Below are 23350 nucleotides of genomic sequence, written 5' to 3' on the forward strand. Positions count from 1 at the left end.
TTCTTGCGTGTTTTGTGTGCGTGCAACCAGGGGCGGATCCAGACTCCTCTGGGGGTACAGTTTCTTTGTCGAAGCGCGTAGCTTGTGAGGGGGTAACCTCGTGTGTAACCCGATTATTTGGGGGTGGATCGCCCCTCTTTGATCCGCGACTGTGTAACCGATAGCGCATGACGTGAACGCGGTGGCGCCACAGTCGTATTTACCGCCACATCTCCGTGAATGTAGGACCCGACGTCCTGAGCCCCGTCGCATTCGCCGTACATTTGGTGTTCCCGAGCTGTTTTACTGCGAGAATATCATTTGTGCAAAACTGAAAATTTTCTTCACTCTTCTAAATATAGCTATGGCAGCGAATGAAAACCGAAACCAAACGCATGATATGGTGGCCACGGGAGGTAGCGCCAGTAGTGCCTTCGAGACGGTTTATGGCAGTGAATAAACTGTATTCCGTAATACTAATGCATAAACAGCTTCGAAGCCGTTTCAAAGCAGTGATATGACTGGATATGACCCCTCGGTCACGACCCTTGACGTCGTTTTTGCTGCAGAGAGATCTGCAACGAATAAAATGGGCTCCTGCGAAACAACGACGAGTGCATGACCTACAGAGCGAGCCCTTTGTTCCGCGCACCTTTAAAAAGTCCTCTACTCGTAAGTAAGTAAGTATTATCGGAGAACGAGGGAGCATCGTGACGTAACGTGGTCCCCGTTCACGTGACGTAGATCGGCATAGCTCTAGACGACCTACGTCATTGTCACTGATTACGTAACGCCGCCGCGCAAAGCATGCTCGTGGGCACTATCAGCCTATCAGTCGACACTTTTTCCCCACTTCTTGCACGCGGCAGCAAAATATAACCTCGAACCAGTTTTCTCGTGACGTCACGTTTGTAAACAGAGCGGCCCGCTAGCTGAGAAGAAAGGAAGTCAGGGGGCTTCCCTACGTCACACGAGCATCGTGTCGGCCGTCCGCAGTTGTTTTCTCAGACTGTTTTTGTAAATCTCATCGCGCAGTTATAACAGAGTTTATTCGTCATTCCTCCAGAGGGCACTAGCTTCGAGAAGGCGAAATCGCCCCCCTCGAAGTTTGGTCCCGGTTTTCGTTCCTACCTTGCGCTGTTTAGAGGACTTTTAGGTTGAAGGCACAGAAATTACCCGGATGTGGCACATATGATATTCGTACCTTGCAATCACTTTGAAACACCAAGTGTACGGTGAATGCGATGCGAGTGTAGGCCTGTACGTAGTCAAAACCTGAGGACACACATTATATGGCGGCCCATGACGGCAGCAAATTACTAACGAATGATACTGGCGCCTTCCAACCGATGACGTCATGCGAATAATCAATAAAAACTACACACAGCAGAGCAAAAACATGCTGCATGGTGACTCCTGATGGACAGCTTCACTGTGAGCTCTGCTTAGGACTTTGAGCTGGAGGCGGAATAATCCTTCTCCAGCGTGTTATCAGTTTTATGATATCATATATTTTCTGGCTACGTAACTGTGTCAAAGGACAGAAAAGCAGGGGCGTACAAAATGTTTTATTTACATATCACATGAAAGCACCATGTGCTGCTATTCTTCTGTCTGGGGAGTGTGATGTCTCAACGTGATGAGGAAGGTGTCGAATGGTCCTTCTCGAACCAAAATGGAGGAAATCATTTTGGTCCAGTTCGCCAAAAATTTGTCACTAGTGCAGCAGCTGACGAAAACAGGCTCGGTGGCGGTGGCTGGTTCTGGCTCATTTGCCGGGACTGTGTGTCAGGAAAGACTACGTTAGTTACAGCTTGTAAATGTGGCACTGTTTACGAGTGGTGGTTTACAGTGGTCCCACATGCAGTGAAGAACAGGGTCCATTTCTTTGAGACAAAAGCAGCATCTGTATCCAGCTCGATGCATTTCCATATTGCGTACAGCAAATACTATGCTACACAGATTGTATTGCACTAAACTTTGAAAGCGCGATCAGTATGCTTTGTGCATAGATATCCCGGAGAGCTGAACTTGCTCCAGCACAAAAGACTGTTCATTAACCATGGCTGGGTGAAAAATGGAGCTCTCCAAGACAAATAACTGATGTCAACACCATAAACAACTTGTAAATACAGAGAAACTTTGTAGGATAACCAAAGTACTGTAACAAAGACATTGATCATTACCTTGCCATTATGACGAGAAACACTGAAACTTAATAATCATCCTCAAAGAACACCTGCAAGACATATTCCCATGCATAACCAACAGACGAGTTGGTCTGTTTCGTGTCTCGAGTTGCCTCACCATAACGGTTGTCGTGGAAAATGCTGCCCTCGGAAATTCTGGACTTCCCGTGACAAAGTTCGAAATGCTCTCCCAATCCTCTCCGATTGCATCGTCGGAGTTGCTGTCGGAGTCATTGCCCGAGAGCGTCAGGTCTCTCGACAGGTTTTCTTCTACGGACATGGTCAGTTCTGGACTCAGTTCAAATGCCTCTAACCTGAAATCGATATAGAGTACTCAACTGAATTGCTGTTATAGCAGCGTTGTGGCACCGGGGCTTAGATGGCTACCTGCTAGCATTTAGTCCCCAGTGCCATAATTTACGCACATTTTATGTTCTGTAACGCAAACACAAACTACACTTTACAGCACAAAACACGTGCATATTTCCATACATTCATGTTATCTGGTTCGATGCTGAACAAGAAAACTTTTTCCTTTAACCCTGCACGAGTCAAACGCACGAGTAGCACCTGGCTTCCAACTTTATAGGCAATTTAAACATCTACAAACTACCTATTAACGTTCATACAGACAAAGAAACCACATTCAAAGTGATCACTTATGCTGCATGTCTCATCGTCACAATGAAAAACAACAAAATTAGTTGTCCTTTCGTGTAACTTTAGTGAAGCGCGAGACAGCCCTCACCGTCCCAGGTCTGCAGTCTCTGGGTCCAGCAACAACAGAAGATTCCGCAGTGTGGCCCTGGGTCTCAGATGCAGGGGATCAACGCCCTGCGACGCACAAAGATGGATGACGTTCGCATTTAGCTTGGCCACCCTGTGCTTGAATGCCTCGTCGCTCGGCTCTCCATTGCCAAATTCCCTTGAAAATTAAAACAAATGAAGTTTAGGGCCGAGTGACTCTCAAGGATTACGTCACATTAGTAAAGCCCCTAGCTTTCAGCGGTAGAAAATTTACTTTTCTGCAAAGTGGGATTTACAAATCCGCGTGACTCCGCGGGGAAGAGAAAACGAGAAAAAATAAGTGCAGCATTCTCACAAGCCAGCACATCGACTCATCACACACGCTTTTCCAGCCTTCCGGAACGTTTCAGTGCGCAAAAAAAAACTACACTCAACTATGTCAATCTCACTTTGGACATTGTTCAGCCATGTAAGTGCCAGCATTATCAGTGGTGTAAGGCATTGCAGTAGTGACTGATGGAGTTTCACCCACGAAAATGCTGCAGATCGATTGAGATTCTTGCGTAACTCAAAATATTGAATATTCCGCAACATTTTGCGGAAAGCTAGGGGCTTACACATTAGTCTAGATGTCATTGTACCTGTAGCACAGATGGTGGGGAAGTCCAACATCAAGGTAGAAGGACAGCACAGACACCAACTGTGTGGTGAACATTAGTCCGGCAGAAAGCGTGTAACCCACATTGCGAGGATTATCGCTCGGAGGCGAAGCACACTCCTGCTGTTGCACCACTAGAATGCCACACAGGGTGAAACATTGGTAGTCAGGACAGATAACAAGGGAGAAGACAAGAGATCAAGCAATCAAGCTTGGAATCAGAGATGTAAAAAAGATGTTAGAAAGCGGAAAAATCCAAAGAAAAAAAAAAAAAAGAAAAATGGTTGTTTGATTAGATGCTTTCATTGGACTCAAAGTGGGAAAACTACCTACAAAATTTCCTTACAGAATTTCTTCTATGGCGTCATCTCGTTTGTTGCGTTATCGCGGGAAGTTTGCCGCTAGGGGGCCATTGTGTTTTGATATGTGTGAGGGGCGGGACCAAAAACCCTTGAAAAGGAAAAGCGCTTGTCGTGTTGTGGGGTGTTCGGCAGTTGTGCTGCTGGGGACCGGTCTGGTGGAAGTTATGTTTGTTGGTTCGACTTTTCACTTGCTGTGTCTTCGTTGGCGACGGAACAGGTGGGCTGATGCCGCGAAGTTGTGGGAACACAGGTTTCCACACGTTGTACACAGTCAGTTTTTGTTTCGCTTTAAGAAGGCGATAATGTATCTCGGTGCAAAGCAGCGAAAGATGGCCTTCATCATTTTCAGATGGCATTTATAGGATTTTTGCGCATTTTTTTGGTGTATCGCAAGTTTTGGCAAAGTGGTTTTCCTTGGGACAATGCCTGAAAACATTTTACAACTTGCGAGTCTTCGACCGCAGGCAAAAGGTTACCAGTCCTAAACTAGTGTAAAGTGTCACGCAGCTTTCCTAATGCTTTACGAGACATCTGCCATGCTGACGACACCTCGAAAAACAACTTGCGCTTTAGCGTAACAAGCATGAGATGTAATTGTATCTGAGAGTTGCCTTCGTAATTGTAGCTCGGTTACTATTTCCGTGAGATAGCCATAACCGCAACCGCAACTTAAACACTGAGTAACTTACCCGTGACTGACTAGAACACTTTGGCACAGTCCTTATTAATGTGGATACTTACGCCACGAGCAGTACTGCGAGTAGTCGCCATGTGCTGGAAGGCGTGGTTCCACGATAGAGTAGGTGGCCCCAGGGGGTGGTGCAGCCAGGGTAACCCAATGACCCCGAACATACGTTGTCTGCTGCGCTTCTTGCAGAGCATTCGACAGCGGGTCTTCTGTTTCTTGTTGCAGTTCCATGTAAGTCTTTGCAGTTGTGCTGCAAGAGATCCAAAGCGATTCCAGGGTTAGAGACATGTTAGAAAAACATTAAACGGTGTCAACTCTAAACTCTAAACGCTAGGCACAAGTAGCCCTTAAAGGAGCAACGAAATGACATTTAGTACTGATGGACACCAAAATATTTTCGCACAACGGTTTGGCCTGTCAAAAACACGGCACTGCGCTACTTGCGGTGCGTCACAGTGCAATGTCGGCGTCGCTTTATGGGGTTTCTGAAGGAGGTGATGGGGCTCTACGTGGGAGGGGATCTTCCCTGCTCTTTTAAGTAGTTCAAAGCAATCCTTTGTAGCCTCGCCAATTACTGCCACACGTTTAGTCATGGAACTCATGGTAGTCAGCTGCTTTCAGCTGCACAGGCTTTCTTCATTTGAAATAGTCGAGTCACCAAATTTGGAGTCTGGGGAATCACTGCAGCGGACAACAGTGGGATTTTCTCGTGGTGCATGGGGGGGCCTTCTACGGATGTGAAGGTGCTAGTTGTTCTCCTTTGACGAAAGGTGGAAATGTGATCCCATTGTGGATTAGATTAGGTTACATCGGATTAGATTAGATAAGGGTTACAAACCTTGAATGGGGAGAATGTTCCTTGATGGGGAAAATGTATTGCGTCAGGTCTCTAAGGTTGCGCCTCACTTCCTCCTTGAGCCTCTGCTTGCGCTCATTCAGACTGACTCGTTTGTCTGCCGCGCAATTCTTCAACTTCTCTACCTGCAGTCGCCTCTTCTCTTGACGGGCGACAAATCTTTCCAGAAACGTTCGTTTTTCGTGGCATTCCGTGCGCAGATCATCCAACTGTTCCTGAGCTAGAAACGTGAAATTGTGTGGACCATTATCCTACGGAGAATATTAGCAACTACTTTTCATCGAGCATACATTTTTAAATTGTACCGGGCAGAGGTAACTCTCGAACCAATTTTCAGGAGCTAGAGCTGGTCACCAATAACGACCTCCCAAGCTCGTCTAAAGTGCAGTGATTACCGTAATAAGTGTGACTTTTGTAAAGTACGGCACAAATATAATAGGCAAGTGGAAGTATGCGCCGTAAAAATGATCACCAAAGAAATGCTTCACCTCTAGCCTTTTGCATCTTTGCTTCTCTGAGAGCACAACCCAAGAGTTCCAAGTGCTCTGTGCCATCCTTGATTTCTTGTAACTGAAAGAATGTAGAACTGTATTAACTTAGTGCTCACACAGTTAACTCAACACACACATAGTTTACGAGTCTATGTAAAGAGTGCCGGAGCTGAGTTGCACGATAACTTCGCTTTCGCGTCGTAACAATTTATAGAAAATTTATGCTCACCCTTGCGCTCTTTTTCAGTGTACCACTTATCCTTTGTTCGATGCTTCGAAAGAGAGAAAATATAATAAACGACCATACCATTCAAGTCATACATCTCCAGAAATCCTAAATCACAGGCCGAATCACCCAGCGCCAACTTATTCAAACTTATTTTTACTCATTTTCCCTTATTGTTTTTACTTTGACTTCGTTAGGCCACAACGCATGTATGACGTCATGCGTTTGCAGATTAACGTACCGTTCTACAGCATCAACAGGAGTAACAGTGTTTTCCTACCTTTTTGCTAGTTCAGTCTTCTGTCTTTCAAGTTGTATGTATCGCAATTTCTTCTCCGCGAATCTGCAAGAGTAGAAGGACATCACTCAAAAAGTGACGCACCAGTGCGATCTCCAAGGACAAACGTTGTGTCCGTTCATTATGTAATGCCACGATTCTTAGGGAAAGGCTTCGCTGCTGCACCTGCCATATGTGTAACTTGTTGATAAAACAGACACGGTGCTTCGTATTACGGTGATTATCTTGATTTGGCAAAACCAAACATGCACGAACAAAGGTGTCCGAATGTGGTAGCAGACGATTCCTGCACGCCTAGTAGTGTAAATTCTGTTACAAAAATACGCTGACGACCAAGCTCGTATGTAGCACAAAATTTCTTATCACAACACAGCACAAGTGATAGTTAAGAAGCGATACATTACCTTTCGAGGTACTTAGCCTTGCTGTGCGTGAAATCACCCTTTTGTATGCATTCTGGGCAGAAGTATACTCTGCGATACTGCGCACAGACCGGACAACGTTCCGTTACAACGCTACTTCGTCCGTTGCTAGACTCGAGAGAAGACGAAACATTAAAATCAGTTGGAGCACCGTTACTTTCATCACTGCTTGTGCTCCAAGAAGTGGCCATGTAAGTACATTTCGTTAGTTTTTTGTTTCCGGAAGTTTGGCCCATATGATTAGCGGAAGTGACGCACTTATAGCCGTTTTGCATTTGCTTCGCTTCGCAACATGGGTCCCCACAGGAATGCGAAAGTTGTAAGAGAACAAAATTTTGTTTTCATTAAGAACGAAGACTGACACGATAATTTGATACCCGGATACTCGTCTACCACCGGATTGGATTGGCTCCAATTATTTAGCTCGCCGTGATGTCAATAATGGCGTCGCCCATGGTCGTTGCTTTGTTTTGAGGTTGCCGTTCGTTATTTTGGGTGGGTTTATTTCACTTTCTTCGCTATGGGTAAAAAGAAAGTGAGATCAAGCACCAACAATATTCCAGACGCGTTAACGGCTTCGGAGAGAAGGCTACAAACCTCCGAAATCAAGACAGAAGAAATCTCGTCGACATCTGATTCGACGGAAACCGCATCTTCAGAAAAAATGTACGCCTTCAAAGATCCGAGCTACGCAAATAGGTCAGTTCCAGGAAGCAGTAAAAAGCCACGGGTGTGGAAAAATCTCAAACAAGTAATCGCCGCAGAACGGCTGCTTCCTGGAGTTGTGACGTACTCGAGTCTCGAGGCCCCACCGTCGTTGAAGCCGGCCAAGAAATACTCCGATATCAGTGGATTACCCGCCAAGTACACAGATCCACAAACAAAACTGAGGTATTCGAACGCGGAAGAGTATGCCAAACTACGTCTCTTATCACCGGATCAGGTGAATGGATACCTGATACTGAGAAGGGCCACATTGCCTGTGACTTGAGTTGGACAGTGGTGTCCGTTGGATTGCTAGGCCAAGTTTTCAAACTGCAGGGTGCAGTACCTAGCAAGTGTATTGGTTGCTTTTTATTATTTATTTGTGTTGTTTGTAAAATGCTTTTTGTCTTTGTCCGAGCAAATCTTCCCAATAAACGTGTAAAAGAAACTTATATCATCACCCTTTGACAGCATTATAACGCAACGTTTTTGATAAGGGAAATATTTGCGAGTTAAATATTTCGTTCGTAATGAGCGCGTTCGTATAACCAGGTAATTTCTAAGATCCAAGCAAGCGTTTGTTAGGTCGTGCCTCGAATATCCCTGAAAACGTCAGTGGTTGCTTATGGTTGGTCTATGCATTTGCTTAGTGACTCGTAAGCCCCAATAATCCCGACACGGACATATATGTCCTGCGAGAAAAGGCACGTCTATTTTTGGTAAGGCTTCCCTAGAAAGTGAAGTCTGTGTGCACGGACGGAAGTGGTTTACGGCATTAATAATTTAAAACAAAAATCCAGGCTACAGTGTGGATGGGCTACTTTTGTACTCGGTATTCTATCGGGAAAATAATATTTACAAAAAAAAAGTTACAAGTACGTATTAAAATACGTAAAAAACGGTACAGCTGCATCCAACCAAGTTTTGAGTTGAGATCAGTGCTGCGTGATTTTTTGTAAGTAAAACGGAACATTGACAAGTTATCACTTCTGCTGCAGAATTCGATTTTTTTTTTTGTCTTTGAGTTTATAGCGGGAAAACAGAAGGGTTGTTTACGTTTGTGGTACAACGTAGGGATAAAACCTGCGTGCATAAAAAAATAAACTTTTTATGGCCGCGTTTTACGACAAAGACGTTCGTAAACTCTATAAATCAATCACGTCTTTGAAAGCTGGCGAGTGCGCAAAAGAAATGAAGCCATACAAGTAGAAGCGGTACACGATGTCATCTGCTGCTGCTGCTGCGTTGTGCTTGTTGGGTAAGATTACTCTCTGATCAGGATGTGGTGTAGCGTCTTGGCAGCAAACAACCTGTGGGGCAAGGTTTACGTACGTTTCTCCAAGGTTAGTTATTTGGGCTTTAGATGGCTCGGTAGTTGTCGATAGGAAATAATCTGTTCGGTGGATTCATTTTTGATCCAGGATTTGCATATTTATGTCATAATTCCAGACATAGGTAAGTTACGTTTTCCAACAGTAATTAATGTTTGTTGCAGTAGTTGCTCTTTCCGTGTTATCGTCAGTGAGGTTCCACCCCTTCGATCCAAATACTTTCCTTCCCACATTCAACAGGATATGAGTTTTCTCGCGATAACGTTTCGAAGAATGATAAAACAACGCTTGCAAACTCCTGAATACACAGTTACTTACCAAGTGTGGTACTTATACAGATAGTGTTCGTGTTACTGCCATAATTTCATTCCTGCATCAACTCCCATGCAGCTGTCACCTTTTCTGCAGAGGGTGCTCCGGCAGCTGAAAGCCACTTTGAGGGAGGAAATAAGGATGCGCATAAACAATTTCCAAGAAGTTACACATTCTATCCGGACGAGGTGAGATTTGTGATTCTAGATGACGTTGGGAGGTGGTCGTAATTAGGGATGGAAGTTGTATACATTGACCTTCGTGTGACCTTCAACTATTGAGATGCCTTTCGTCGATAACAGATGGACGAATACTTCGTACCCGAAATAATCGCACAATTTATTTTGGATCTCATCAGGTGACAGGCTATCCTACCCAGGAGGGCTGCTTGTATTATTTAAAAGAAGGCGAACACTGTCTGGTGAGTCATACATCGTTCAATGGAAGAAGGAAGGAGCTTTATAAACCTCTACCCGAGAAACGTCATCATGACGTTGGTTGACACACCGAAACCAAAACAGATTGGAAGGGGAGAGCTGGGGTCCACGAATGGGCAATTGTTCGCTGCCTCCTATTCAAAGAAAAGTAGGACCGAAGGTCGCGTCCTTTTCAAAGACCATCGTAATCCCCTCAAGACCGTGGCTTTCTGGCGCGACCTTGTTCGCCACTAGCTTTGAACGTAGTTCAACTCTACCAAACTCGTTGCGCTGTCGAACATTATGACGTCATTTGTTTACAAACAGGTAGAGGTCTATTGCCCAGAAAAGTGAAGGCGAAATGGACCTTTTTCATACACACGCCGTATCCTAGTGGATCTTAAGCGAGCCAGCCTAGGCGCGCACCAAAACGAAGCCAAGTGGGTAGCACAATGGACCAGAACCGGTCTAAGGAGTCGCGCGGCGTCCCCACTGGTCCCCACTTCTGGCGTCCCCATCCAGCGCCATCTATTAAACACGGAGATAACCTTGTCCGGCGCACCCAGGACCAAGTTGGTCGTGGGCACCGCAGCGCACGCGCATAAGCAGTTGTGAAAAAGGAGCCAACCGAGTGACGTCATCATTTGATTTTATGCTCCTCGAATTTGTCGTTCGAACGTAGTGTACCAGGCAGCGCAATGTACTGAAAGTTCACTGCGGTGTTGAGTACGCGGGTAGGTGGAATGCCCTGAATACACCCGTGAAACTAAAGAACATTGGTAAGACACAGTCAGTCCACCCCCATTGCACTCGACTCTCAGTACATTGTGCTGTGAAAGTATCTCCAAAGTGGCAGTGATGCCTTCTTCCCTCCATGTATGTTTAACTCGCCATCTTGTTTCTGCACCACACCGGTACCATCCCCATTTGAAGATGCTCGCTGTGGGCGTGTATGATTGTTGTGCGATAATCCATGTATCATCCACTAGAGCAGCGTTTCCCAAACTTCTCGTTGTGGCGGACCCCCAAAACTACTGAGAATCCATTCGAGGACCCCCGTTAAGTACGATTCATGTTGACGTAAATAAGGGACGTGAAGAAAGAAAAGGAAAAACAAACAAACAAGGCACCGCCATGCAGGAAATGAGAAGGTAGTATATTTCGATTCGATATTTCGATTTAGATTCGCGCGTCCCCGTCAGAGATGACGTGACCAGCACTCGCCAAGACGGTCTTCGGGCTTTCTTCGATCGTCGCGGACCCCCACGAACACTCTCGGGGACCCCCGGGGGTCCGTGGACCACACTTTGGGAACCCCTGCACTAGAGCATCCCGAGGATGTCAACATGAGCTCAAGGCCGTCAACTTTGATGAGTTGCTTGCGAGAGAAAGGAAGATTTCACCCGCGCACGGCAGATGGCATCGTGCGCGTGGGTAGTGTAGCGCGGAGACAAGATGGCGCTCTTGAAAGTGTCGATGCTCTCAAGCGTGGCTAATTTAATTTAAATTACGACTCGATTTGAATGTTTCAGCGGAGGAGTGGCATGACAGGCAGAATCGACGTGGGCGTCTGCCGTGGACAGAAATGCGTCTCAGTAAGGCTTAATCGGGAGAATATCGCTGAAATACTATTGTGGCTTATTAAAAATCCCCACAGTTACTCTTAAATACATTATGTCTATGGAGTCTTCATTTTACCCATGGGCACGATGGACTAGCTTAGTTGATGCGGTATCGGTCCGTTAGTGGTAGCCTCAAGGTCACGCTCAAGGCTCCCCGAAGCCTGCCCAGGACGCATAATCGCAATAGGAACAATCGGGTTCATGACGGCCAAGTGCAGAGCGATGAAACGGCATAGTAATACGTAAACAACGAAGAACGCAGACGGCGATCTGCTGTCTGATCTTCGGTATAGTGTCACGCAGAGATCTTCTCCTTGCTCTCGCTATCCCTGTTTCATCTACGGTCACTGCTAATGGGAAACGGCGTCCAGGATCACATTCAACGAGTCTCGATCTTTATGCGTCGACACATTTCGAGATTCCGTCTACGCGATGACAGGCTGTCGTATCACGTGGCCAGACAACGATCTACGCGGCGCTTGCGACAACGTGCACGAATATAACGATACTTGATGCCCGCGATTAGCCTACGAAGTATCGTTTATCATAAAGCCTTGCGCGTTTTTTTGTCTAAATCAACTGGACTCTCGCTGTTTCACTATGTCAAGATTGCTCGACGATAAAATCGCTTAAAAGACGAACCACTCACTTTCAAGAATTTAATGGACCATCAAATACATCTTTATCACTTTATCGTATTTATTTTATTTTATTGTTGTAAGTGATTGCTGTATGTTGTGTCGTCTGTGTTCGTCTTTTAAGCGCTTTTAAGCCCAAATGGCTGTTTTAGTCCAAATTGCTCGGTCAATTGCCCTATCCAGCACATCGACGCTCTGCCCTCAAAGTATTTGTAAATTTTTGGACACCGTATATGGACTTGGGTCCCCACCGTGAGGTGACTCCCACCACATCCAGTGCCGTGTGAATATTCCCGATAAGTACCGAAGCGAATACGAATCGAACCGAATGCCTCTTTCATACCGACTATATTCGAATAGTAGCCGAAAAAAATAAAATAAAATAAAGGCCACGCAAGAACAAACAATTAATCTACAGCGAAACCTATCACTTTCTCTAAAAACGAGGTGGCGCAGAACCGAATGCACACCTTCTGAACGCATACTGACAGTGATTTGGCGCTTGTATACTTCTACAAATTAAAATACGTATATCTGTTCCATTTTGGGACGCCAAAGACAAGGACTGAAGGTACACACAAGCGTCGTAGCATGCTACCCCACCGACTAGCCTGACCTTCTCTTTTAACGTTTCCTGTACCTTTGGACTTTATTTGCACTCCTCCTATGCGTGCAAACCGTTCGCAGCTATTCCCTTCGTATTCGCTTCGGTTTTCAAACCACTATTCGCACTGGTATTACCGCTAAAGTGCTAGTATTCAGGCACCCTATTACCGCCAGCACTGCATGGGGCGCCCCTGGCGATATAACTATGACTTGGATATTGTCACCTTTAGGTTTGGGTCTGCCGGCAGCGGGGGTCAAGCGACTGCTGCCAGGGCCCAGCACACAGAGGGTCAATAAGCGCAAGTCAGACTTCGCTACCAGCCAATTGAGAACCCGTTTTCAACCACTGCAAGGGACACACACATTTTATTTTTCTTGAAACCAAAAACTATACTCGAGAAGGGGGAAGATAAATTGGTGCATGCCAATGACATTTCCGATTACCTTTCGGGCCAGCTAATGCCGTTAAATCTTACATTTGCTTACGAAGCCGACCGGTGTGAAATCTATCAGAGGGTTAGAGAGTTCCTCTTGGCTAGGCATTCTGGATTGTCCAGCAGATTTTCAGTGTGTTAGATCCACAAGATTGTAGCGTACAGGACCATTACTAAAGTGGTAGCTGAAACCGCATGTTAAAACTGACATCGTGGAATTGTATTAGGCTCCGAGACAGTTATCGTCCCTGCGAACCCGACTTTTCCAGAAGGCCTTTCTTCCGTTGCCACTGACGTGGAGCTGGGTAAACCAACTGCCAGGTGTGCAACCCTACAGTCTTTCATGTGGAATCCGTTTGTCATGTCTTCTGAGTGGTGTCGCAAAGCCTTCAGCAGCATGTACAGGATTTGTACAGCATGTACAGGATTTGTACAGCATGTACAGCATTTGTACAGGAGCCAGTGCCGTAACATGTTTAACACACTATAGTGCTGTATACTGTCGCAGCAGTGTTCATACAAGTCATTGTCGAGCGTAGCGTAACATTACGTCAACATTTAATGTGATCAGCGACATCGTGCTGACGTCATTTATTAATATTGCGTATGTGGGGTTATTCTGGCTGTCGTAGCGCTAGCCCAAGTAACATGAGGTTCCCTGGAAGTGGTTGTTAGGGCTGAACTAGTCGAGGTTCGAGCTGAAAAAGAAGCAAGGGCATGTAAGCATTGGATACGAAACTGTGCCTTACGTGTCGTTGGTACCCTCTGGAAGGAGACTTCGTGGTTCTGCCCCTCGTAGACGTTTCACCGGTGAGTGGCGCCGTATCACTCGTATACTCGGTGGCATCCGTCAGTGTTACGTAATACGACAGAGTGCTGACAACCCCCGAGGTGGAGAGTACCGTCGCAGGCTCTGTCGCTTCTCCAAAGTCCGACTTGTGGGGTGAGCTAGCATATGGTACCCGCGGAAATGTTGTCTCTTCCGACGTCGTGCTTTCTCTCCATCCAGAGGTGTCGTTGAGACCTCCTTTTAGGCCTCGTGACGTCACTTGGCCATCGTCGTAGGAAGAGACGCTGTCGCCGTTAGAAACTAACGCATCGTGTAGATCCACGTCACCGGCATCTCGAGAAGCGTCTGTAGATGTCGTCTGCATGTCAAAGGACGATACGCCGAGGTTTGTATTAGTTTCTTCTCTTTCAGTAGACCCTTCGAGTTCATCGAAGAATTTTGTAGAATCTGTAGATCTGCTCTCGTTACGTGTGAAAGTCAAATGTAGCGACCTGTACCCAGCACTCATCCCAGTACTCCAAAGAATGGTCGACTGACCACTTTGCTTCCCAGTAGTTTCCGAGTAGTTGTGAGTGGTGGAATCACTAGAGATGATGGCTGGTCCCGTATGCGTACCATTCGTTATCGCAGTCACTATCCTGGTATTAACAGTGGTATCCTCGTCGTCGTATTCAGTTGGATTTACGAAGGTTACAAGTCTTCGCCTGTGTATAGGACGACGTGTTCTTTGCCGAAAGGTTGACGAATGCTGCTTCAATGTCACTTTCGTTAAAGTTTTCTTAGGTACGACGTGTTTGTTGGGAAATCTTGATGGCCGAAATGATCTCTCACCGAGGCGTTCCCGTTTGCCGACAGTAGACGAAAATCGCCTGCTGAATAATGGCGTTGCAGTTTTCGTTTCGGTTTCTTTAACTCTCGTCCGCACGACCGACGCTATACGACGTCTCCCTGGAAGACGAGCGTCGGTGTAACCTGGCGATTTAGTTGGTGTGTTATTTCCCAGTTGTGTTTCGTTCATACCTAGCGTGACAGTGTACGGTATCCTGGAAGCACTGTCCGCTTCAACAGACGACATCATATTCAGTGTTATTCTGGGACCAGTTTCGGTTTCCTCAGAAGGGGTCGGAGTAGTTGGTAATGTCTGTCGCTGCAGACGAGGGCGAGATCCTATAATGTCATTAGTCTTGCATTCTTCTCGTATACAGAGCGTCGTTTCAACGGCTGGATATTCTATCCCAGTCGCTGAAGCCGATTTAGCGGAAGTCGTGGCTGCTTTCACGGACGCGCGTCCAATTGGAGGCCTGAATTCCATTGCAGACGACCGTTCATGCAAGGTTCGTCTGCTTGTAGGTCTGACAGCAGACGACCTCAATGCAAACGTGCTTGATTTCATTGTCGACGTAGAGAGCTGTAAGGGATGAGGCCGATTTCCGACCACGGACGGTTTGTTGCTTTTTGTGTTTTTCTCGGTACCTTCGATATCTGTGTCTTCTTCAATTGGGGTTATCGAAATCGTGACTGATGTGACAGTGTGGCGTCGCAATCGCGGACGTGGTGCTTCCCGTGCATTTGTAGCACTTCTGTAAAGTGGAAGTGTTTCCGTGTTTACATTTCGTATAGTGCGCTGTCCCACAGGGACACCCTGATGACAAAACCCTCGTCTCACGTCGTAGGCAACATCATTTTGGGCTATGTCACCTTATAGACCTAATTGAGAGCATGTTGTTGTCTCATTAGTGGGAATTGCTCGACGTCGAAACGGAAGACCACGCATGTCTTACACGAGATGGTGGTCTCGCGTGCGCTGAGCGAGTCTTCGTGTAGTTATCATTTCGTCGGGAATCGCTAACGCTACGCTTGCGAATCTACTTGCTTTCTGCGGGGATACTGGGTGGAACTTTACAAAGGTCTAAAGACAGCGACGCGCAGAATCATCAAGCGCGTTCCTTGCAAGCGTCATTTACGAGCCTTCATCTTTATAAATTATGGTCACGTGCAATGACTTATCATCAGGACACCAGAATGCATCGCATTCGTCTACCGCGTCTACGGACTAATATACGGTAGGACACCCCTGTGAAGAACTCGGTGGCGTACTCACAGTGTTGTCTTTGATGTAATCCGACTAGAAGTCGTGGATGCTTCTGTCGATTTAGTTAACAGAGGCTGCGCTGTTTTTCCACGGCCTTTCTCGGAGCGATTGTTTGCATCTGGTAGATACGCTGGAGTTGACTGTGCCGATGGTAAGGTCGCTAAAGTAGACATTGGCGGTAACTGTGCGGGCTGTTGCGTGTCTCTCGGTGATGAAGTAGACGCTGACGATGACTGTTTCCACTCTGGAGATGTCTGCGTCGATGGTAGCGTATTTGTCGGTGAAGTAAACCCCGACGGTAACTGCGCGGGTTGTTGCATAGCTGACGACTGTTTCCACGCCGGAGATGTCTGTGTCGACGGTAGCCTATCTGTCGGTGAAGTAGACCCCGATGGTAACTGCGCGGGCTGTTGCATCGATGAAGTAGACGTTGACGACGACTGCTTCCACGGTAGTGTGTCTGTCGATAAAGTAGTCTCTATGAGATTAGATAGCACGACCTATAGATACAGACGCTAATCGTGTACGGGAGCGCTACTTTTCGCCTGTTGGGGAGAGAGGAAATGATAGTTGACGTCGCTCGTCCGCTTCTTGACGTGCTGCTGCCGTACGCGGGTACCCACGACAAACTGCAGACAGCGACCTAAACACATGCAAAGCTCCCAGCACCAGGGTACTAGTGGGTGGCAGTTCTTGCCGCTTCGCGAAGGCTTTTTATCGTACCTGTCGTCAAGTGACTCGCCTACCGGAAGGCATAAACGCTATAGATGACCAACGGGTATGAATAGGTCTCTTCGATTTGGTAGCACTCGCTGCACTACTTTGAGCACTTTTTTCTGTTGCCTCGTGTATACCTAGTCGAAGGAGGAGTTCACGGCACTTACTAGACAGCGAGAGGATCCATCGGTAGAAAAAAAGAAAAAAAATCTCGACTACTTTCTCGTTGTTTACGTGCTACCAAGCCCAAGAACCTTAATGACTATACAATGCACAGTCACTAAAACTGTTGTCGCCGTAAAGACAAAACTTACCATTCTCACGAAAATGCCAATACGTCGTCGTCACAAGGTGGTTGTTGTCACTCGTGCTACTCATTGTGCTCATGACGACCGTTGACAACGTCGTATTGCCATTAGGCATATTCGAAATATCGCGTACGGTTCTAGTATTATTTTGAAAGAGGTTCGTTGACCCAGAAGTCACGTTAGGTGCTTTCCACGTAGGACGTAAATTGCTTGGCTTCGTCCAGTCACCTGCACATATGAAAAGGACGCATAAAGGGTGTTGTCCGTGACGTCACAGTCTCATAGATACGTGCTGTTTTTTTTTTCTTTTTTCTTTTGTTCCCTGTTAGCGCCGCGAAGCAACATGATACGTCATGTCTACGTGCGCCAATACCAAGGCTTTGGCTATTCTTGGGCACATTAATAAAGATTATTATTATTATATCGGCCCTCGTATCGCTGTCGAGATATTACTCTTAGTTGCTATATACCGGCGCTGAAAACCTATTTGGAAAGCTCATATAATTGAAGAGTGTCTGTACTATTGTATCGACGGAGGTGCAGGCTCCCTGGACAAGAGAGGTCTTCATATTGTGAGCACCAGAATAGAAGTTACCAAAGGAAGTGTCCTGATGTGTGGTGTGAGGGTCATCGTCCATCTCGTACGAAGATTCATTAAAGTTGAAAATTGTGACGGTGGCTCTTCTTCGGTGGCTCTTGGACGAAGCGTTTGGAGAATCTGTACATGGCGAAAGGTATAATTACTTCACCTTTATGGTCATAGTCGAAAGTATTGACCCCGTCATCACCTAATCATGAATTTCTCTACACTGCCCCAGGAGGGTGCACACCACCTGGTTATTTGCAACCCCCTCCAGAAATTTCGGAGATTGCAGAATACAGCTCGGCTATCGACCCATGAACACGTGCTACCAACAAACATCCCCCCCTCCCCAGAGTCCAATTCTTGGGAAGTAGCTTATAAACTTTTCATCAACTGTGACAAAAAAAAAAAAGAAAAAAAAAAAAAAGAAGAAGTGCTTACCACTTGGGAGGGCTTCAGTGGTCGCTAGAACCGTTGTGTCTACACAAATAACGTCACAAAGTTACACTCTTAAAAATGAACTTCACCGCATAGCACGCTCCTAGCCAACCATAATCTCGAATGATATCGTTATCTGCCCTGATTTGTTGAAAACGGTAGGCGTACGCCTTTTTTGTGACAATTATGAACAGCATAAGTGTCACAAAAAAGGCGTACGCCTCCCGTTTTCAACAAATCAAGGCAGATAACGATATCATTCGAGATTATAGTTGGCTAGGAGCGTGCTATGCGGTGAAGTTCATTTTTAAGAGTGTAGGGTGAGACAAATAAGAGGCTATCAACATCGCGTCGCTCAGCTATAAAACCAAACGCTCTGCCAGCACCGTGTGGACTCCCTCTTTCCACAAACGTGGACACAAAAACTGTCTCATTGGTTGAGGTATACATACTACAGTAAAAACTGCGGCAAAAGAACGAGGTCAAGTTTTTACTAGGGAGCCTACATACGCGACTTCGTCTTTAGGGTGGTGATATCTCCAGTCGATGTCCCTCAGGCGGCTGCCATCTTGGTCCCCTGCTTTGACAGAATCGCGAGCGTGTTGCAGAAATGAAATTCACCGCATAGCACGCTCCTACACTCTTAAAAACGAACTTCACCACATTGCACGTTCCCAGCCCGAATGACAACGTTCTCGCCCTAGATTTGTTGAAAACGGAAGGCGGAGCCTATTTTGTGTTCATTATGTACGGCACAGAATAGGCTCCGCCTCCCGTTTTCAACATATCAGATGCGAGAACGTTATCATTCGGGATGATGGTTGGCTGGGAGCGTGCTATGTGGTGAAGTTCATTTTTAAGAGTGTAGCCAGCCAGCATCTCGAATGATATCGTTATCTGCTCTGATTTGTTAAAAACGGGAAGCGTGTACGCCGTTTCTGTGACAATTATGTACATCATAAGTGTCCCAAAAAATAAAAAAAAAGGTGTACACCTCTCGTTTTAGCAGATAGAGGTAGATAACGATATCATTCGATATGCTGGCTGGCTAAAAGCGTGCTATGCGGTGAAGTTAGTTTCTAAGAGTGTATGCTCTATATACCACGCCGTCTAGGGAATAGGGACCAATATGGCGGTCGGCGGCAAGTGGTGTGTCATAGGCTGACATCACCCTGAGACGGAGTCGCTTATGTAGGCTCCCTACTCTCTTAGAAATGAACTTCACCGCACAGCACGCTTTTAGCCAGCCAGCATCTCGAATGATATCGTTATCTGCCTTGATCTGCTAAAGCGAGAGGCGTACACCTTTTTTTTTTGTGACACTTATGACGTACATACTTGTCACAGAAACGGCGTACATGCCTCCCGTTTTCAACAAATCAGAGCAGATAACGCCTTTTTTGTGACAGTTATGAACAGCATAAGCGTCACAAAATAGGCTCCGCCCCACGTTCTCAACAAATCAGGGACGAGGACGTTGTCGTTCGGAATGATGGTTGGCTAGGAGTGTGCTATGCGGTGAAACTCGTTTTTAAGAGTGTAGTTTTTGCTTTAGTACGTGCCGATTTGAAAAAGAAAAAAAGAAAGAAGGAAAAGCTTGCCACGATCCATTAGTGGAGTCCGGATGGCGTCGGCACGTCGAGTTTCGGGAGGCATTTCAAGATATACTTGCTTGGTTCATGAGCGGGAAACGCAACGCGGGCAAGTAGAGGGACAGCTATCAGCAACACCATTGGTAGGAGGATCATGCACACGGTCAGATTCTGATGCTTCCAGTTCACCTGGTTGCTGTTCTCTCTGATGGGGATATAACCAGCATCCGGTTTAATTCTGCGCCGCTTCCCAAAGGTCCGAAATGGATACAGAACGATAGATCCGCGTTTATTGGCACAAAAAGCAATTCCAACCATCACGTGGCGAGTGAGGAAATGGACGGGTGTGATGTGTCGTGGATATAAGTTATTGGGAAAAAGTTTGTTACAATTAGTCCGCAAAAATAGCGACTGAGTAACTCTTTTATTTATTTTTTTTAATTCCTCGTTAGCGCCGCGAACTGTAACTTAACTTAGTAACTGTATCTAGTTACTATTTTCGCGATGTAACTGTACCTACTGCAACTTAACTACCTTTAGACTGGGGTAATTGTAATCATAACTAGTTGCTTTTCAAAGTAACTTTTCCCAAGACTACTCTGTACGTGGTGGTGTGAACGTGAAGCAGACAAAGGAAGAAATGATGGTTTTCGACCAGTATTGGGGCCATAGGAAATACATGCGGTGGGAATTTGCTTTTCTTGGAGCTTTTTTTGATACAAAGTGATAGCATTAGAAAAAAAATAGTGATAAAACTTCAGGGAAATGACAATCAGTCTGGCAAAGTTCGAAGCGCCGCAGACGTTATTTCATATTTTTACGAGTGGATCGAAATTTGTAACTTTCGCGAATTTCACCCTAGTTACAGTTGCGGATCACCGTTGTAGACTAGTTACTTAAAAAAAAAAATTGTTACGAGTTACTTGTAGCTTAGTTATACTACCCGAATTGTTAGTTAAAATGGATGCCCTATTGGAGATAACGATTAGTGAAAACAAGATACGTGCATTGTACGTCGGACCTTCTTGGGTTAGAACTCATGCAGTATCAGTACAGGTTTAGCTATCGGGTTATGCCCGGACGCGACTTACCGTGTTGTTATGCCCTCTGGGGCTGAAATAAATGAGCAAAAATTAGAAAAGACGCCACAGTCAGCACATGTCAATAGACCTCTCCCTGTTTGTAAACTAATGACGTCATAATTGGACAGCGCCACCAATTTGGTAGAGTTGAACTACGCTCGAAACTATAGGGGCGAACAAAGTCATGCCCGAAAACCACGGTCTTGGGGTGATTACGATGGTCTCTGAAAGGGTTGCGACATTCGGTCCTACTTTTCTTTCAATAGGAGGCAGCGAACAAGTGCCCATTCGTGGAACCCAACCCTCCCCTTCTGATTTGTTTCGGTTTCAGTCTGTCTGCCAACGTCATGATGACGTTTCTTGGGTAAGGGTCCATTAAGAGAATTCCGACAGCTTTAGAAAATACGTAGATGGCGCCATAGAAGAGGATGGGAGGGGCTCTCCGAAGGTCACCGTGAAATTAGTAAAATAGTACCGCAAAACTACATCCCTCTTCGCCTTTAGCTGAGTTGGGTGCTATAGTTCCTGGTTCCTGGTCCGAGTCGTGACCATTTTGCGCGAGCTGTGTCCTGTTATCGGATATTATTAATTCTTAGTTTTTACATGTATTTTCCGGTGTACAACGCGCGCGTTATATACAATAAAAAAGTGCTCTGAAGAGGTCCTGCGCATCTAATGGTGCGCGTTATACACGGTAATATTTTCCTGCAACAAAGTAGGAAAATATTTATATAGAGTTCCTTTTCTGGTCGGTGTCGTACAAATTCTGGCCTCTTCCATGGTGTGCTCTGAGTTTCTCACAAATCTCTTAGGGCCAGTTGACAAAGCCGGCGAAAGGGCATTGGACTTCATAAAAATTAATGATGCTGCTTAAGGATGCTATTGAGCAGTCGATAATCCTGAATGCATTTCAGAAGGCTGGCGTGATTGAGAAGGGACGCGAAACCAAATATGTTTCAAATAAAGCGTACGCATATATGTGTTATACACCGCCTTGGTTTTTTATGTATATAGTGGTGGCAGCACAGAGGCTTGTAGCAACATTGCGGGTGCGCGTTATACGTGGAACTTTTTCGAATTCGGGCCGTTTTTAGGGGTGCTCGTTATACAGGAGTGCTCGTTATACACCCGAAAATAAGGGTACCATTTATGTAAGGAAGGAGTTTTGCGCCGCGTACACGCCGAACTCGTAGGAGAACGGGATTGAAATAACCCGAGACAAGGGAAGAAGGACAATCCTTTTCATCGTGAGACCTTTTTGTATAACGGACTACGAAAGCCTGGCTCTTCTTTGGGACTAGGTTCAGGCCGATCAATCTATGTAGAACATTAGCGCTTAGGGTTGCCACACCGGAGAGGAGAGGCCCTATTCCTTTCCGTCTTGCTTCAATGTATGTTGCCAAGTAGGATGCTCATCACGAAGTATATGCACTCATGAGACTTGGTCGTTATTTGGAATTAGAGAGCATGTTCATTTTGTTTCTTCGGAATTTATGTATATAGTATTGTATGTATATTTATTATGTATGCAGTATGATAGCAAGTGCAACGCAGTGCGGGCTATGCAGATCCGTTAGGATTATTTGAGCAATATGGCTCTGACGCTTTACATGTTACTATGTCATCTTCAAATGTAGTAAAAGGGCAAGAGCTATTAATCCAAGACGAAAGGCGAGACCACCGGGAAGGCCCTGATTGGCCGGCTGGAACAACGTCGCATTTTTATCTGTCCAGCCAAATTCATTTGCATTGTACCCAGTGCTGTGTAAACTATCTCAAACTATGAGTTCAATGGGGGGCTGTTACTGTGGGACCTTCCCCCTCCATTTTTTGCTCTGTCTCGGATTGGGTGGAGTGCATTGTAAGGGACCGTATCAAAATATTGAGTCTTGAAAGCTGAGCGCTGGTACGGAGCATACCTGGGTAGTAATGTCATTACTGTAATAAAATTACAGCAATGAATTACTTTTTCTGGTAACTTGTAATGTAATCCATTACTTTTGACATTAAGTTAATTACATTTGGGCAGTAATTTTAATGACATTAGTCATTACTTTTTACAAAAGAATCGAATGTATGTTCTGTGTTGGCACTTGACAGAAAGAGAGTTGCCGACTGGCGAGTCAACAGAATTCCAACGTCCACTATGAACGGTGACGCATGAAATCGGCACAGAACAAAATGTATCTTGTTTTTTTTTTGTCTTGAATTTCCACATCCTCAATATCGTTAGGATTAAACTCGCAGTAATGACTTTGTAATGTCATTCCTTTTTCGTAGTAATTGTAATGTAATTTAATTACATTTTAGAAGTAATTTACCCAGGAGAGTTCTCACAGTGTCTTCATGAGGCTCAACGTAGCGTTGATTGCTCATTTTAGCTATTGTCCAATCTTTGGCGACGATAACCCAAGTGGCAGGTTCTGACTCCGACTTTCATGTCCGGTTACACCATCACCCGGACACCGAACGCGAGCCTCGAATTTCCGAACTGTTCGGGTGAAATCGGGACAGGTGGCAACCCTATATTAGTGCTAATGGTAATTGCTGAGACGCGTCTTCTAGGTAAGTTGTATGCGGTGAGGTGTTTTTTGAAGTACCCTTTCTGTAAAGCACTCAAGGGCCTTCAGGTGAACTCACCATGAGGTATCGGTGGCCCTGGGGGCGACGCCATACCGAAGGAATACATCTATTCTTCTCCTACTTATACTCGTCGATGTGGCGCTGCCAAAGGCAATAGGCCACGAATCAAAGCATCTCATTCTTCT

At 45.7% G+C, this 23350-nt stretch overlaps 4 protein-coding genes across 10 annotated transcripts; 2 read left to right on the top strand and 2 right to left on the bottom strand.

Annotated features, from left to right (window-relative positions):
- Positions 1–1527: 1527 nt before the first annotated feature.
- Positions 1528–7294, bottom strand: LOC135397336 (beclin 1-associated autophagy-related key regulator-like). The gene is made up of 10 exons (XM_064628864.1): positions 6899–7294; positions 6477–6539; positions 6200–6242; positions 5968–6049; positions 5462–5699; positions 4677–4873; positions 3557–3707; positions 2917–3093; positions 2287–2482; positions 1528–1760 (listed from the first exon to the last, which is right to left on the bottom strand). The coding sequence occupies exons 1-10, from the start codon at positions 7189–7191 to the stop codon at positions 1665–1667; spliced, it is 1536 nt and encodes a 511-aa protein (XP_064484934.1). The 5' UTR covers positions 7192–7294; the 3' UTR covers positions 1528–1664.
- Positions 7295–7436: 142 nt separating this feature from the next.
- LOC135398727 (INO80 complex subunit C-like) lies at positions 7437–7907 on the top strand. The gene has a single exon (XM_064630111.1). It carries the CDS (start codon positions 7437–7439, stop codon positions 7905–7907), a length of 471 nt encoding a protein of 156 aa, XP_064486181.1.
- Positions 7908–8792: 885 nt separating this feature from the next.
- Positions 8793–11352, top strand: LOC135398332 (uncharacterized). 6 transcript variants are annotated; one of them, XM_064629750.1, is made up of 5 exons: positions 8884–8964; positions 9043–9076; positions 9343–9452; positions 9623–9685; positions 11213–11352. In XM_064629750.1, the coding sequence occupies exons 1-5, from the start codon at positions 8902–8904 to the stop codon at positions 11345–11347; spliced, it is 405 nt and encodes a 134-aa protein (XP_064485820.1). In that variant the 5' UTR covers positions 8884–8901; the 3' UTR covers positions 11348–11352. The 6 variants fall into 6 exon arrangements, 2 of the variants coding, with proteins under 2 accessions (XP_064485820.1, XP_064485821.1); XM_064629751.1 differs by having other exon boundaries at positions 9361–9452; XR_010424079.1 differs by lacking the exons at positions 8884–8964; positions 9043–9076 and adding an exon at positions 8793–8879.
- A 2101-nt stretch (positions 11353–13453) lies between these two features.
- On the bottom strand, positions 13454–23330 carry LOC135397337 (mucin-5AC-like). 2 transcript variants are annotated; one of them, XM_064628867.1, is made up of 9 exons: positions 23223–23330; positions 20592–20613; positions 19581–19705; positions 17912–17950; positions 17483–17605; positions 16894–17115; positions 15872–16322; positions 13743–15350; positions 13454–13678 (listed from the first exon to the last, which is right to left on the bottom strand). In XM_064628867.1, exons 1-9 carry the CDS (start codon positions 23269–23271, stop codon positions 13663–13665), a joined length of 2655 nt encoding a protein of 884 aa, XP_064484937.1. In that variant the 5' UTR covers positions 23272–23330; the 3' UTR covers positions 13454–13662. The 2 variants fall into 2 exon arrangements, with proteins under 2 accessions (XP_064484937.1, XP_064484935.1); XM_064628865.1 differs by lacking the exons at positions 20592–20613; positions 23223–23330 and having other exon boundaries at positions 19581–20545.
- Positions 23331–23350: the final 20 nt, after the last annotated feature.

The sequence above is a fragment of the Ornithodoros turicata genome, chromosome 6 (genome assembly GCF_037126465.1).
Source record: "Ornithodoros turicata isolate Travis chromosome 6, ASM3712646v1, whole genome shotgun sequence".
In the NCBI taxonomy this organism is placed as follows: domain Eukaryota; kingdom Metazoa; phylum Arthropoda; class Arachnida; order Ixodida; family Argasidae; genus Ornithodoros; species Ornithodoros turicata.

What these genes read in the sequence shown, in the direction of transcription:
- LOC135397336 (XM_064628864.1), bottom strand. Translation starts at nt 7,191, where the DNA reads ATGCAAAACGGCTATAAGTGCGTCACTTCCGCTAATCATATGGGCCAA. An exon ending in AAGACTGAACTAGCAAAAAG is followed by an intron (nt 6,243 to 6,476) that starts GTAGGAAAACAC and finishes TCTCTTTCGAAG; the next exon opens with CATCGAACAAAGGATAAGTG. An exon ending in TTTCCACGACAACCGTTATG is followed by an intron (nt 1,761 to 2,286) that starts GTGAGGCAACTC and finishes CCTGACACACAG; the next exon opens with TCCCGGCAAATGAGCCAGAA.
- LOC135398727 (XM_064630111.1), top strand. Translation starts at nt 7,437, where the DNA reads ATGGGTAAAAAGAAAGTGAGATCAAGCACCAACAATATTCCAGACGCG.
- LOC135397337 (XM_064628865.1), bottom strand. Translation starts at nt 19,818, where the DNA reads ATGGTTGGAATTGCTTTTTGTGCCAATAAACGCGGATCTATCGTTCTG. An exon ending in CACTGAAGCCCTCCCAAGTG is followed by an intron (nt 17,606 to 17,911) that starts GTAAGCACTTCT and finishes CGCCATGTACAG; the next exon opens with ATTCTCCAAACGCTTCGTCC. An exon ending in TTGGCATTTTCGTGAGAATG is followed by an intron (nt 16,323 to 16,893) that starts GTAAGTTTTGTC and finishes CTTTATCGACAG; the next exon opens with ACACACTACCGTGGAAGCAG.
- LOC135398332 (XM_064629750.1), top strand. Translation starts at nt 8,902, where the DNA reads ATGTGGTGTAGCGTCTTGGCAGCAAACAACCTGTGGGGCAAGGTTTAC. An exon ending in TTTACGTACGTTTCTCCAAG is followed by an intron (nt 8,965 to 9,042) that starts GTTAGTTATTTG and finishes TTTTTGATCCAG; the next exon opens with GATTTGCATATTTATGTCAT. An exon ending in ACACATTCTATCCGGACGAG is followed by an intron (nt 9,453 to 9,622) that starts GTGAGATTTGTG and finishes GGATCTCATCAG; the next exon opens with GTGACAGGCTATCCTACCCA.